The sequence below is a fragment of the Bremia lactucae genome, linkage group LG11, assembly GCF_004359215.1.
Source record: "Bremia lactucae strain SF5 linkage group LG11, whole genome shotgun sequence".
Taxonomy (NCBI): Eukaryota; Oomycota; class Peronosporomycetes; order Peronosporales; family Peronosporaceae; genus Bremia; species Bremia lactucae.
The window spans coordinates 2,395,942-2,410,865 of NC_090620.1; the positions used below are offsets into that span (position 1 = coordinate 2,395,942).

Here is a 14,924-nt window from a genome sequence, read left to right on the forward strand (position 1 = left end):
CTGAATATTACTATATAAAGAAATATCCTCTAAATATTATCTACCTTTTACATAATAGATTCATTAACAACCTTTAAGTGTTAATTTCATGTAACGATACACCCCGTTACAGTGCACGTGAAATAACGTAAGGCACCACTCGCAACTGAAGCAGTGCGAAGTGGACTTATACAGAAGCAGTACAAGTCGTAGTGCCCCGTTACAGTGCCCGCCTACGATTAGTGTTTGATACACACCATTTAGAAAGCCATTCTTCCAGTTATTTTACTCACATCCGTCATATTCCTTTACAATGCATTTTCACCTCTGATTTATACAATTTGTTAATTTTACCATTCCATCTAAAATAAAATTTGTACCTCGGCTTGTATTCATAACTATATTGTCACTTTTTAAATTCCTTTGCTTGCTGAATTGTTCCATTTGTTCACCCGGGTCAATTTTAATTTCTGTGGGCATTTTGGAATTTATTTAAATCGAGAATGGGGTGAGGGTGATTTTAACAAGTCGCGTGGAGGTTGAAATCAGCAAAAGGATAAGCAAACCAACCAAGGGGTTCTACGAACGCGGGCCAATTCGCCGACCGACCATAATTCGTGCCAACTAGCCGACGGCGGGGTGGTACCGATTCGTCACACTGACTGACGAGTAGCATTAAAAATAGGTTGCATACATTACGCTATGTACTATAGGGTCACAGTAAAAATTGGTCGAGGAGAGTATAGGTCTTTTCGAGTCTGAGAAGCTAAGAGTAAGCCAGATGATTTGCAATAAAGCATGACCTGCGATCACGACTTTACTAAAAGGCCAAGTTAAACTCTGTCGTTACAAAGTTTAATGTGTACGTGATCTATAACGGATCATAAACCATTCTACCTTTATCTCTACGGGACCCAATTGACTCGAGAAAGATGCGTTCGCTTTCCTTTGTTATGTTAACCATCGCAGCTCTTGCTACTGGCATGGAAGCTTTGAGAGAGAGTTCAGGTGGCCGACCTAGTGGAATTGACTACGGCAGGCTAAGCAAACCAACCAAGATATCTACGAACGCGGGTAATTCTCGCCGACAAACGGTAAATCGCGACAACTAGTCAACGGCGGCGTGGTACAGAATCGTCCCACATACGAACAAGTAGCATCAAAGTTATTTAGCTTTAAGGACGAATTGACCACTTTGAGACCTCTTCGCAGTGTGCGTATTCCTATTTTTAATTCGCATCTCAACAATCAAGTCCTTCACTTTTCATTTTGATTTTATCGGTTGGACCAGTAGTCACCTCTATCTGAGTGTGTTGGATAGAGTCTGGAAAAAAATTTCCGCTGTAAAGTTGCAATATTTTACGAGTACGTCCTTTGACCTTTCCAGAACGAATATAAGAAAGACCGCTGTACCCTTGAATGCAGCAAAAAATCTCGCTAGAATTTATCGCGCCGATGAAGGCCGTAATTCTAACACGCCACGTAGAGCTCAGTCTGGGCTGTAAAACCGGATTGTCCATTGTAATTTGTGAAGAGGAAAGGATTTATAAGGCATTTTGTTGTTTCAGATGTGTTAAATGATTTCACGTTAAAATATTGATCAAACTTTTGCGCCAACATAGCTAACATGATATAATTAAAAAGAAGGGCAAGCTTATCTACCTCAGCAACGGTTGAAATGTAAGCGACCAAGGAAAGTATAGGTCTGAGAAGCTAGGAGTAAGCCAGATGATTTGCAATAAAGCATCACAACTTTACTAGAAGGCCAAGTTCAACTCTGTTGGTAAAAACTTTTACTGTTACCTATATTATGTTAAAATTAACGCCTTAGCACGTATAACATTCTTATAGAATATTCAAGGACAACCTGAACGGTACAGCTTGAGTCGAATATATAACATTTTTTGCGGAATGTGGATAAGACTCTCCAGCGTAATCACTTTATTGGGGTGCATTATGAAAGAGTAATCACGGAGCCAGATGCAGCAGAAAATTCGAATAGACCAAAACAAAACATTGCGTCGTAGCAGCCTGCCAGCCTGCTTTACGCCACTCCATTAACAATTCTTTGTCGAACTAGTAAGTCGTGCCATTCATATTAGAGGCATTTATATTATTAAAACTATATAAAGTGGTTGAGAGCTGCTAGTGTTCATGGCGTCGACAAGCAGCAGTTTTAAGAATATTTGAGTCTTTACTGCCGCGAAGGTACGCTGCGTATTGCATTTTTGCCTTCGAAAGATTATTTTGCGCTTGCTTGATCCCTACCGGATCAAGTTGACTCCAGAAAGATGCGATCTGTGACGGGCTAAAGTTGCCCTAATGTTACACACTCCCCGTTGAATTCGCTTGGTGAACTTCAGGGGACGGTAAATTACTTAAATAAGTAATTAGACCCACCACTCGGGTGTGGTTCACATTTGTGACCAACCCTTGTGTATGTGATGCACATAAGTGCATTCACATTTGGAGGGATGATGTCTAGTGTAACGGGCTAAAGTTGCCCTTCTGTTACACAGTCCCCGTAAAGTACACTTGGTGTACTTAAGGGATGGTCAATTACTAAATAATAATAATTAGACCCAACACCCGGGTGTGGCGCACATTTGTGACCAACCCTTGTGGATGTGATGCACATGGGTGCATTCACATTAGGAGGGATTACGCCTAGCGTCATCCGTTACGCGAGGTATTTAGAAAGATACGCTCGCAATACATATTAAGTGTTATCTATAGAGATGACATTTTAATAAATAAAAAAAGGTATTTATACTAAATGCAATTAAATATAAATCAGTCTGAAAATTACTACCTACTTGGTAAGTGCGCACGAAGAGCCGCATTACCGCTCCCATGACGACGCCTAACTTAAGTACATAGTGCGTTGGGTGAGGTCGCTAACGCGCCCACCACAATTACCTCGCGGTGCTTGGGTGTGTGTCAAATTAGAGCGTGGTCGCATTACGACGTGCCCGCCTACACTTGGTAGCCCTTGAAATCTTTCCCGCGACCCGCATCTCTGCATGTGTACGCGAAGATAAGCCTCAATATTGATTGGGCTCATTTACTCCACCTCTCCGAATATCATCGGGAGGTGGCAGGGCACATGGCGCAGGGACTTGGAGAACAAGCCCTGGCCAGACTCTTGAGAAGTCCTCATATGCAACATATTGCTCAGTTGGAGCAGTTTGAGGCATTCGTGCTCGGACAGCGGAGGGCCGCATCCGAGGCACAGAGCCATGCTGCGGCGGAGTCCGTCACTCAGACTCAGGATGAGCTGAGGCATGAGCAGGCTCGGAGCGAGGCTCTCAACAGGACTGTTGAGATGCTCTCTGCCCGGCCGCATCAGCCGAGGCCCATTCGGATGGACCCGCCCAAGTTCGATGGAACTGCGGCGCACACGATTGTCCACTGGCTTTTAGCCGTGGAGCAATGTGGTGTCGCCCAGCTCATCGAGGACGACAGCCGGATGGTGTCGTACGCTATGTCGCATCTGCGCGGTAAGGCCTCAGAGTGGGCTTACTCGGCGCTTATGGCGGACAGAAAAGCGTTCCCCTCATGGGCGATCTTTAAGGATAAGATTCGCGCCATGTACCAGCCGCCGAACAACGAAGTGTTGCTTCAGGCGCGCTTCTTTGGGGCGCGACAGGCGAAGCGATCTCTGCAAGAGTATGTGCAAGAGATGCGCTCGCTGTCCGCATCCATAACCGTAGGTCCGATTCCGGAGCACATTAAGGTGCCCACGTTTATGAACGGACTACGGCATGGCCCATCGCGACAGGCCCTTTTCAGAAAGGTGCCGTCGACGATGGAAGAGGCAATCCAAATTGCCTTAGTTGAGGAGCAATCCTACAACAGTGCCTCGGCGACAGCTTGGTATAAGCCGTCGGCCGAGAGGACAGATGCCACTCCTATGGAGTTGGGCAATGCAGACGTGGTCTGTTTTAAATGCGGCAAGCGCGGCCATATGATGGCTCGCTGCTATGCCAGGGTCCCTGCTAAAGCGAAGACGCCCAGCAAGAGGACGTTCTTCCCAAAGGGCGATGGCAAGAACATGCGTGCGAGACGCATGAGTTTTGCATCGACCACTAAGGGGTCGGAAATGTAGGAGCGTAGTGGGGGCGGGATGCTCTACTGACGCGGACTCGGAAGCTACCCCTAAGTTCAGAGACACCGCACTGCTCCACGGCTAAAAGCCAGTGAACAATCTGGTGCGCCGCTGTTCCATCGAGGACGACAGCCGGATGGCGTCGTACGTCATGTCGCATCTGCGCGGTAAGGCCTCATAGTGGGTAGTTCCGTCATAGTGGGGTGTTGTTTTAAAGCCAGTCCCAGAGGTTCAACAACAATGAGAAAAAAAACAATGGCGCGAGAGGGCATCCATGTCGAATGCCGTACCGAACGGGGATCGCCTCGGACAGCAGCCGTACACAAGAAACATGCCTTGGTGACAGTGTGCATTTGACGTATAAGGGCAACGAATCGCTCGGAAAAAACAAATCGGCGTAGGGCTGCGTAAAAGAACTCCCTGTCCAGAATATCGTAGGCTTTCCGGATATCTAATAGTATAGTGCATCGGCTGAGTTCCACTGACTTATTCTCGTCAATACAAGCTGATCTCCAAGCTGTGCCGATATTTTGGTGGCTCTGGAAGTTCTCCCAGTTTGAAACTTTTTTGTAAGTCCATCGGCCGCTCAGTGATTTGATGCATTCAATCGCTCACTCTGGCCATGTGTCCTTCTCGAATCGCTTCCATATTAGCGGTAATCCATTGTCGTCTCTTCTCATTAGGAGACGTTGATTTCTTCGAGTAACAGTGGCTTAGTAACGCTTACGAAGTTGCTTTTCGCGCCGATTCACTGCCTCTATGCAAATTTGCGCATTCGATGTTGTCGGTGTCCCAGTTCCTTGTCGTGATTTCGCGGCGAATACCCATATTGCCCATATCCACCAGCATTTGGTAAAGTACTCGCTCGGGTTTATTGGAACGTATTGGGTATGTATGGCGGGCTTGGTGTCTCGGAGGTTCCTTCGTCAACAGGTCTCTTAAGTGGAGGACGACTTCCTGTTGATCAGAGTATTGTGGTGGGTTCCGTGCTGTTACCCAGATCACCCGCGGTAACCATTCAGTAGGTACATAGAACCGATCAATACGGCTGTCTTGCTCGGCAGTCCAGTATGTGAAATGGTCTGCCACTTCATCTACCTCTTTATCGATCCCGTGTTCCCGCCGAAGTCGAGCGTTAGTCAGATTTTGAAAGAGAGAAGCAGGCATATTAAAGCTGGGTTATCTGGCCGACTGGCTGTACGTTACCCTAGTCGATCTAATTGAGGACTCTGCCCACTGTTGAAGTCTCCAAGAAGGATCGTGATCCACCAATCAAACTCCCACTGTTAGAGGGTGGAGAATAAAGCTTTTCAGTTTCCGCGCTGGTTGATGGCATCGACGCTGAGCACCTGCGTCCCATTGATGGTGGCTCCTAACTGTCGTGTATTCCACTGATTCTTATTCCACACAGTCGTCTGCGCTGCTGAGGGTGTCAAGAGGATTGTTACCCCTGCTGAATTGGATGACCCTGTACTCCAGAACGATAAGAGCGATTGTCGGTCTTGCAGCCTTAGTCCCCACAGCTTCTGCCACAATGTTCGTAATTCCTCCGCCCCGTCTTCTATATCTACATGAATTTCTTGGAGGCACCATGCCAGGTGCCTTTCTAGGACCGTTGTCCTGTTACATGCCGATAGCCACCCAAGTCTTTTTTCTTGCTGAAGCCTAATACGTTCAAGTTCACGATTCTTGTGTCAACTGGCTGCATCTTGGCGCAATGAAGAGTCTGTGAATCCGCAGTAATATCCAGGATTCTGTGACGTCCGTAGCCACCTGCGCTCATAATAAGTTGGCGCTACAATTGTGACACTTTAAGGACAGTTCCTGGCTGCCCATAATACGGGAGGAGATTCTTCTCCTCAGACTGTTGCAGTTCTGAGGCGAAGAAAAATACTTACGAGATGGTAAATATGCGAGAGTTGACTGGTTGTAGTACGCTTGCTTATAGCGCACGTCGTGATCGAAGAACATGGCACAAACGAGGTGCTGGCTCATCCTATTCCGTCGTTTTGGGTCATAAAACTTTAGTATGTCATCTCAAGCGTATCCTATTTCTCGGAGCTTTTGCCAGTCGCCCGCGTTGTCCCCGAGAGGAATGAGGCTCGTTTGTTGACTTCAATGGCGGGAGTTGTCTATCCAGTGTTCAATCCACTCTAATGCGAATTTATCCACAATTCGCGAGTTTGGCCTACAAAGGCCGTCGACCTTACATTCCCTCATGTTGTCGTCCACTGAACGAGCACTTTCCCGTCCAAAATCAAGAAGAGCTGGCCCAGGAAGACAAAATGCTTCATTTGCCATAATAGGTGGTCCGACACCTTTCGGGCAACCTGCTGCCATTCGGCAGTAGAGCTGATAGTTGTCGGAAAAAGTAGTTGCTGAGCGTAAGGCTAGTTAGCATCCAGCACCACCGAGGCACCTTTCCATTGAGAGCGATCCCTGTCCTCGTCCTCGCCCTCGTAGGTTAGTTGTTTGAGTATCTGATTGCTTAACCTTTTTTAGGATCACCGCGATATGGATATTTCTGAGTACCGTCCCGGTTGTTTCATCTGGCGTCTGAATGTAACTGCGCTTCTTCACTCTGAAGATGCTTGTCTTGTTTTCTACTGGTGGCGTAATGAGAAGAGCTACCACTGTAGTGACTGGAACTGGTACTCCTGCGCGTCTGGTTGGGGGCGATCTGACCCCGCTGTATACTCAGCTGGCGATGGTTAGATGGGGCTATAGCTACTGACCTCTAACGTTGCACTGCTCTGAGACGCCTGCACCTCCTCTTGACTAGACTCGGTGACTGACGCCCTGATCAATGTCCTCTATCTGTTGCTGCCACATTTGTAAGAGTGGTAAGGACACCTTGTTGTAGGTCATGAAGCGTAGAGCCTCCCTGTAGTCTGGCCCACAATTCATCGACTTTCCGCTCCATGTGAATGGATCTCACTGTTCGTCCATTTTTGCATCCTCCTGAGAGTCCCGAAAATTTGGGCTGGCTGGATTCGTTGCAGGTGCCCCGGTGGCGTTGGTGACTGTTCCGACCGGAAACTCTCCCTCGGTATCGTTGCTGGGCATGTCTTCATCCGCCACCTCTAAGACTGGCAGCGTGTCCACTCGTCCTGTGTAGATGAAAGCTGAGTAGTGCATGCCCCAATATTGAACTAGAAGTGGAAGTTGCGCGGGGTGCTCAGTTCTTTCAACCATTTTATCATCGATAAGATCCATTACCGAGATGTTTTTTTTTGCTGGTTCGATTACCTTACGATAACGTGTAATGGCCGATGGTTTGAATTTTCTGCATGCCCACTCCTGCTTCTGTACATCCGCCAAGTGCAAGACGTATACTGTCTGCAGAAGGTTATTGACTGCCATACTCATCGTACCCCCCCCCCAGTATCATCACTGATGATGACGGCTCTGTCAGTGGCGTAATCTTCCAAAAACAACTTCATATGATTGGCAGATTCGGTACGCTACATATTGGCCCACCCGCGGCGAGTGTTTGCTAAGGCGTTAACGCGTTGTTCGTGGGCTAATTGGTCTTCCAGATGGAGTAGTCCCGCAAATTTGATTCCTCTTTTCAGACTTGCGGTCATGTTTTCCAGCGTTTTTTCGGGTCCTGCTAGAGTTGCTTTTACTGCTGCCTGGGCTGACACCATCACCATGCCGTTTCTAGTGGCCGTGTTGTTTACCTCTCGGATGCCTAACTGATGTTTAACGTCTTGGATGAGACCGTGGCTTTTGGGCTAAATGCACTCCCAGTGGTAGCTGGGCGCTACCACTGCGACCAAAAGTTTGCAATAGTTTTCGGAACATGCGTCGTTCTTTACGCTTTGTGCGTGAGCAGAACGGGACTTGTTGTCTAGACCGCTTTGCCCGGAGCGAGTCCAATACCCCGTCGTTTCTTATCATCTGGTTCCTCAGCGACCTTACGGTTTTCTGTAGTCGCTATCGACTCATCCACCTGTAAGTCAACTACCTCTAAAAAAATCCGACTGATTCTCTTGCCGCTCGTCCGCTGCGTATCGGGTTCACTCGGTTCGTAATCAAGAACCTGATACGCTCATGAGCTAGCTTTTCTCTTTTCTTGTAGCGAGAGCTCACGAGCCCATAACAACAGACCACCTCCTAAACTAACCTTGATCCAGGGTTGTTTCTCTGAGGGCTCGGGTTCTGGTTACACATGCGCGAATTTCGTGTCTTGCTCCTCTTAAGGTGCCCCCCTTGGACTTTTATTATTCGCTGCTGTTCTGCCCCACCTGAAACAATTTCTCCTTTCTGGTCTCTACGGCTTTTGTCGCTGTCGCTGCCTCCAATCGCAGCTCAATACGCTTCGTGGCCGTGCTACAAATTTCCGTAAGACTTGAAAACGGCCTAGCCATGTCTTCCAGCTCTTGGATTTTATTTTCAGTAGCTACGATAGCCCCGGACCCCGGAGCAGACTGTCGCTAAAGCTACATCGTGCCATCGTGTGACCCAGGTTCCAACAATGGCAACATTTAATCCGATACCCTACATTGGGTTGTTGGCCACGACAGTCGTTCCAAACCATATTATTCTGACTATCCTATCCGAAAAAAGTTGTGCATCTCGCTAGCTTAAAGGTAATCTGCCACGCTATTGATGTGCGTGAATGCGGGGTTTTGGTATCCAGATCTTCCATATCATACTCCACCGATATCTTATCTTTAAGATACGCTGTGATTCGTCCAATGTCCGTGAGCCGCGTGAGGTTGTGTAACTGCACTGTGTACTCCGTACGTCTAGCATAGCCGCTTCCGTTTCCTTGGTGTTACCTTCGCCGGATCGTTTCCTTCTCGATTTGGAGCGCATTTGAAGCCTGTAGATGCGTTCTCTGTACATGACTTGGACACTTTGATGCCGTTGCGGTATATCACGGGTGATCACGGGTGAAGAAGTAGATATGGGTGGACTTAGTAACCTGGTCATAGCTTATCGTCTTGGTCTGCCCCAGCATTGCGTAGCATGCACCAATTCTAGGATTGCCACCGTGAGCCCTGTCTGCTGATCTTGATACTCCGGCTTCCGTCCAATTGCAAAATTAGTTCGCCTTCGACTTGAACCTGGATGGCACCGTAAAACGCAAGCGGTTGCGCTTTAAGCGCTTGTCGTACGAAGTCCGAAAGATGCCTGCATGCTACATTGCCTTCCACAATGCCTGCTAACACTGCACATTCATCATCCGTCCCGTTACGCTCTTATTAACGACTGATTAATGACTTGGACGTTGCAAATAAATCCTTACGACGAACGATCTCCTCGCTAGTGAACTTGGCTGGATTAAACATGTAGTCCTCGGACATCGGCTTGATAGCTCCAATAAATGGCACCGGTGGAGCTCCGACACCCTTCTTTACCACCTTGGTCCACTGATTCAGGACTGGGTGTGCGCTCATTTGTACTGACTCGATAGCTTGCGAACGATCTCCTTGAAAGATTATTTTGTGATCAGTAGTTCCTTGGTGATCGTTGTCGCAAGCTTTACCCATTCTGAAAAGGTTCTTGCTTTCTTGACGAACACTTGCTTGAAGAGGCTTAACAGACTAGCTACTTCCACCCCATTGAGTTTGGAGAATCGTTATCTCTCGGCTGATAGGACCTCCCGTTGCATGGGTACCGCTTCATAGGCCCCTGCAAATAGTTCTCTTAGCGTTGTGCGCCATGCTTCCACCTGGCCGATGCCTGGCACTTGTACCATGTCTTTTACCATTGCTGTGAACATCTGTTCCGCTGTTGCGCGTAAAGGTTTCTGCACTCTCAGTTGACCTGTTGCTCCTCCCATTGGGGGGCTCTCAGACGTTTGTCGTTGCTCAGACGTCAGATCTACTGCCTCCGGTGTACTCGTTCCGTGTTCTGGCTCCACCTCCACCCGACTAGCGTTCGTCGTTCATTGTTTTCACCGGTGGGCTTCTTTTCCCCGTCTTTACCCTCTTCCATGAGCGGGGGTTTGGAGGATGGTACTTCCGACTCTAATACGTCTACCATCTCGTCCGTGGCCGTCCTCTGCTCCCTGTTAAGTATCGCGTTATTCTTCTCCGATCTCGTCTCCATTGCCCTTATGCCCGTCCTTTTTATACTCCGCTTTGATCGGCTAATCTCTGCGCCTAACTTTGGGGACTGACCCCCTGGCACTTCAACTAAACGCTTATATATTTGCCCTCGTGAAAAAAACACATCGTTGGTTTTCTCTCTTTGGAATGTGTCATAGAAGATTTAGGTCACGCAGTTTCTCAGACCGCCCGAAACTGGTCTGCTTGTACAGTGCCGGGCTAAAGTTGCCCTACATTACACACATCCATTAGGTACACTTTGTGTACTTAACGGGATGGTCAATTACTTCATGTGAAGTACTAAGACCTGCCACTTGGGTGTGGTGCAAATTACTTCATGTGAAGTACTTAGATCTGCCGCTTGGGCGTGTTGCACATAGTGATCCACCCTTGTGTATATGATGCACAAAGGTGCATTCACATTGAAAGGGATGACGGCTAGCGTCATCCACGATCCGGTGCACATTTACAGAGATGGCATCCACTGATTGGTTAGGAAGTTTTATATTTAATTTGATCAAATACAAATGAGTCGATTTAGTACATTTACAAGATTTTATTTTTATATCGGTTAAGTGCGCACGTGAAGCCGCGTAACCTCTTCCGTAACGACATTTGTACCAAGGTACCTAGTTCGTTGGGTGAGGTCGCTTAGACGCCCACTAACAACCTTATTGCACGTGAGAGAGAAGACGGTCAAACCGCTTCCTCTCTGTGTTTGAAGGTGTGTGCTTAAGACGAGCGAGGCTGCTATAGAAGTGTTCGCTAACACTTGGTAGTACTAGTAGTCCTTCCCACAATTCGTATCTTTGAGCGTGTCAGTGAGGATGAGCCTTAATTTCGTTTGGGATCATATTTTACACCTCTCCAATCATCATCAGAAGGTGGCAAAGATTTGATGACCAAGCCCTGGCCAGGCTCTTGGGCAGTCCTCTTCAGCAAAATGTTGCTCAGTTGGAGCAGTTAAAGGCATTTGTGTTCGGACAGCGGAGGGCCGCGTCCGAGGCACAGAGCCATGCTGCGGCGGAGTCCGTCACTCAGACTCAGGATGAGCTGAGGCATGAGCAGGCTCGGAGCGAGGCTCTCAACAGGACTGTTGAGATGCTCTCTGCCCGGCCGCATCAACCGAGGCCCATTCGGATGGACCCGCCCAAGTTCGATGGAACTGCGGCGCACACGATTGTCCACTGGCTTTTAGCCGTGGAGCAGTGTGGTGTCGCCCAGCTCATCGAGGACGACAGCCGGATGGTGTCGTACGCTATGTCGCATCTGCACGGTAAGGCCTCAGAGTAGGCATACTTGGCACTTATGGCGGACAGAAAAGCATTCCCCTCATTGGCGATCTTTAAGGATAAGATTCGCGCCATGTACCAGCCGCCGAACAACGAAGTGTATCTTCAGGCGCGCTTCTTTGAGCCGCGACAGGCGAAGCGATCTCTGCAAGAGTATGTGCAAGAGATACGCTCGCTGTCGGCATCCATCACCGTAGATCCGATTCCGGAGCACATAAAGGTGTCCACGTTTATGAACGGACTACGGCATGGCCCATCGCGACAGGCGCTTTTCAGAAAGGTGCCGTCGACAATGAAATAGGCAATCCAAATTTTCTTAGTTGAGGAGCAATCCTACAACAGTGCCTCGGCGACAGCTTGGTATAAGCCGTCGCCCAAGAGGCCAGATGCCACTCCCATGGAGTTGGGCAATGCAGACGTTGTCTGTTTTAAATGCGGCAAGCGCGGCCATATGATGGCTCGCTGCTATGCCAGGGTCCCTGCTGGGGCGAAGATGCCCAGCAAGAGGACTCCCTTCCGAAATGGCGATGGCAAGAACCAGCGTGCGGGACGCATGCGTTCTATATCGACCACTAAGGGGTCAGGAAATGCTGGTGCGCAGTAAAGGCGGGATGCCCTACTGACGCGGACTCTGAAGCTACCCTTTAGTTAAGAGCTGTCGAACAAATGGGTAGCATAGTCCCAGAGGTTTTGAGATTTCGGACCTCAACCACGCTTGTCTATAGCGCTCAAGTACGAGGCTATGACCAGTTGTTGACCCTTCTAGTGGATTCGGGTCCATCACAAAATTTTCTTAAACTGAGGCTCTAAAATAGAGACCGGCGATATTATGTCGCTTTGCCAGGATGGCAAGCGAGAAGAGGCGACTGTTTGTTTAGCGAACGGCGCGCTCGTTTAGTCTGAGGGAGTTCAGGTGGAACTCGCCTTCAGCTTTAATGAATTTTCTTGTAATAAGAAATTCGCAGCGCTAGGAATGGATAGTCCGTTAGACCTCATCCTATGCATGCCATGGTTGGCAGAACACCAACCATGGATTGACTGGCGTACACGAACAGTTGCGAACTTTACGCAGGACGCCGGAAAGGTTGTGCTCCAGGGAGAGGCGTATGCAACTGATGTCATGCCGAACACAGTTGAGGGTGCGTTGACGGGATGTCGAACGTCACCAATTCCTACCCAGCTCATGGAGACTGGGGTAGCCGAAAAGGACGATGACAAGTAGTCATGTGTCCGAATGTTCTGCACAGAGCCGAGAGCCTGTGGCAGTAGACGGCGAGGTGACTAAAGTCATGCATCGAATAAACCGGCACAGTGCCTAGAGCCTGGTGCGGCTGGAAGAAGTGCGTCAGCCAGGAGTGCAACGGCACCCGCTTCCCAGCAAAAGGTCGTGGTGACTCGAAGAACGATTACCCGACAGATTAGGACGATCTAAGGCACGTCTAAACGAGTGACCTTTGGATCAGTCTCTAATGAAGAAGACAGGCCTTCGATCGAGGTATTCGAGGCGTCAAAGACGAAAATGCGAAGGCAACCTCAGTTGAGGTGCTCCGGCAAGTCTTTAAATCTGCCAAGGAGATAGTAAATCCCCCGGAGATGTTGGAGGATATATTCCTTGTTGAATTTACGGAAGCAAAGATCCACGAAATAGTCACACAAGCTCCAAAAGAGAACTTGGTGGACTGTTGCTCGTCGTCCACAATGGACGAGAGCGTCCCAGAAACGGACAAAAAGAAATGGTTCACTGCTCAAGGCTGGGATGCACTGAGAGATAGTCCGTTCTTTGAGGTTCTGTAGAAACATTGCGATGTGTTCCCAGAAGAAGTTCCGAGCCGCCTACCAGCAGATAGCGGCATAGGGTACGAGAAAGACGTCGAATTTGGCAGCAAGTATTGTGTGACCAGGCAATGGCCGTTGCCGAAAGAACAAGCCGATTATATCAATGAGTTTTTTAACAAGCGAGCTAAGGCGGGACATGTGCGTGAGAGAAATCGCCTCACTGCAGCCAGACCTTTTGTATGCGTAAAGCCACAGGTGGATGGCGCGTGGTTCATGCTTACAATAAGCTGAGCACGGCGACTATACCGGCGCAAACGCCAATCCCGCGGAAAGATGTCTTGTTGAACTCCATGGGAAATTCAACTATCTTTTCCGCGTTGGATTTGAAGGATGGCTACTATCACGTACTCGTGAGAGAGTCCGATGTAGCCAAAAAGAAAGTAAGCACTCTAAGCGGTATGCTTTGGGAGTGGCTTGTGATGCCCCAAGGTTTGAAAAGCGCACCAGCGACATTCAACTGGGTGGTGGCTCACGTGATGCGTCAGCACCGTGCCTACGCGCCCCATTACTTCGACAATGTATTCGTGCATAATAGGCTGAAGACGGGCTAAGAGGAATTGAGTCGCACAAAATCCATTTCGACGCTGTATTGCAGACTTTGAAGGACGCCCAATTGTGCGCCAACTTCCAAAAGTGCGTCATAAGGGTCCCTGAGATACCTGTGCTAGGTTGAATCGTAGGTACACATGGCGTACGAGCAGACCCAGACAAGGTAAAATTGTTAATGGAATGGCCAGTCCCACGGCATGCGAAGGATTTGCGCCAATTTATGGGACTCGCTAATTACTTGCATACGTGTAGCAAGAATAACGCTGAGCAAACTAAAACATTTTTTGATCTCCTAAGAAACGGACACAGAATGGGTTTGGCTAAAAGAACAATAAGATGGGTTCACATCAGTGAAGCAGTCTCTTGTGGAGGCACCGATCTTGGCATTGCCTGACGCGGATAAGCCCTTTGGCGTCGTCTGCGATGCAAGTAATTTGCAATCGGCGGCGTGCAAATGCAGAAGGATGACGACGGCGTTGCCCGTGTCATCTCTTACCAGTCCCGGCTTCTAAAAAGCCGCGGAACTGAATTACCCTGTGCATGCAAAGAGCTATTTTCAATAAAGTATACTCATGTTTCAGTTTCGTGTGCACCTATTGGGCACCGAACTATATGTGGTTTATAGGGATCACGCATCACTGCGGACCGCAATAAACTCACCGCACCTCTTGCCTAGAATGACAGATGGCTATCATTCTTCTCTAAATTTAATTTCAAAGTTGAATACAAGCCGGGTAAGTCGAATATCTTGGCTGACGCTTTATCGCGCAGACAAGACTTCGAGGTAAGACACCAGGAAAGTGTGTCTAGTGCGAAAGCACAAATTCAGCCGTCAAGATTGGCAGCCATGAAGGCATACCACGTGACAAGCTCATTGGCCTTTGAAATAGAAGAGAGCTACAGTCAGGACGACCATTATCGCCTGCTGTTGGATCACTTTGGTGGACGAAAGGACGAAATGTGACCCTTCCGTTGCACCTGAAAGCTATTTTAGCTACAGTGATGGCCTGTTGTGGCATCAGCTGTATCCTTGTGATCCCTTGAGAATCTTTGTGCCTGATGACACAGGTATTAAGCTGATAGTCCTTCACGAGTCTC

General features: G+C 48.5%; 3 protein-coding genes across 3 annotated transcripts; 1 reads left to right on the forward strand and 2 right to left on the reverse strand.

Moving 5' to 3' along the window:
• Positions 1-911: 911 nt before the first annotated feature.
• On the forward strand, positions 912-1,186 carry CCR75_009137 (uncharacterized protein; the record flags this gene model as incomplete). The annotated part of the gene is made up of 1 exon (XM_067967182.1): positions 912-1,186. One exon carries the CDS (start codon positions 912-914, stop codon positions 1,089-1,091), a length of 180 nt encoding a protein of 59 aa, XP_067823810.1. The 3' UTR covers positions 1,092-1,186.
• Positions 1,187-7,021: 5,835 nt separating this feature from the next.
• Positions 7,022-7,303, reverse strand: CCR75_009138 (uncharacterized protein; the record flags this gene model as incomplete). Its single annotated transcript, XM_067967183.1, has 1 exon — positions 7,022-7,303. One exon carries the CDS (start codon positions 7,301-7,303, stop codon positions 7,022-7,024), a length of 282 nt encoding a protein of 93 aa, XP_067823808.1.
• A 2,619-nt stretch (positions 7,304-9,922) lies between these two features.
• On the reverse strand, positions 9,923-10,150 carry CCR75_008359 (uncharacterized protein; the record flags this gene model as incomplete). Its single annotated transcript, XM_067966411.1, has 1 exon — positions 9,923-10,150. One exon carries the CDS (start codon positions 10,148-10,150, stop codon positions 9,923-9,925), a length of 228 nt encoding a protein of 75 aa, XP_067820853.1.
• Positions 10,151-14,924: the final 4,774 nt, after the last annotated feature.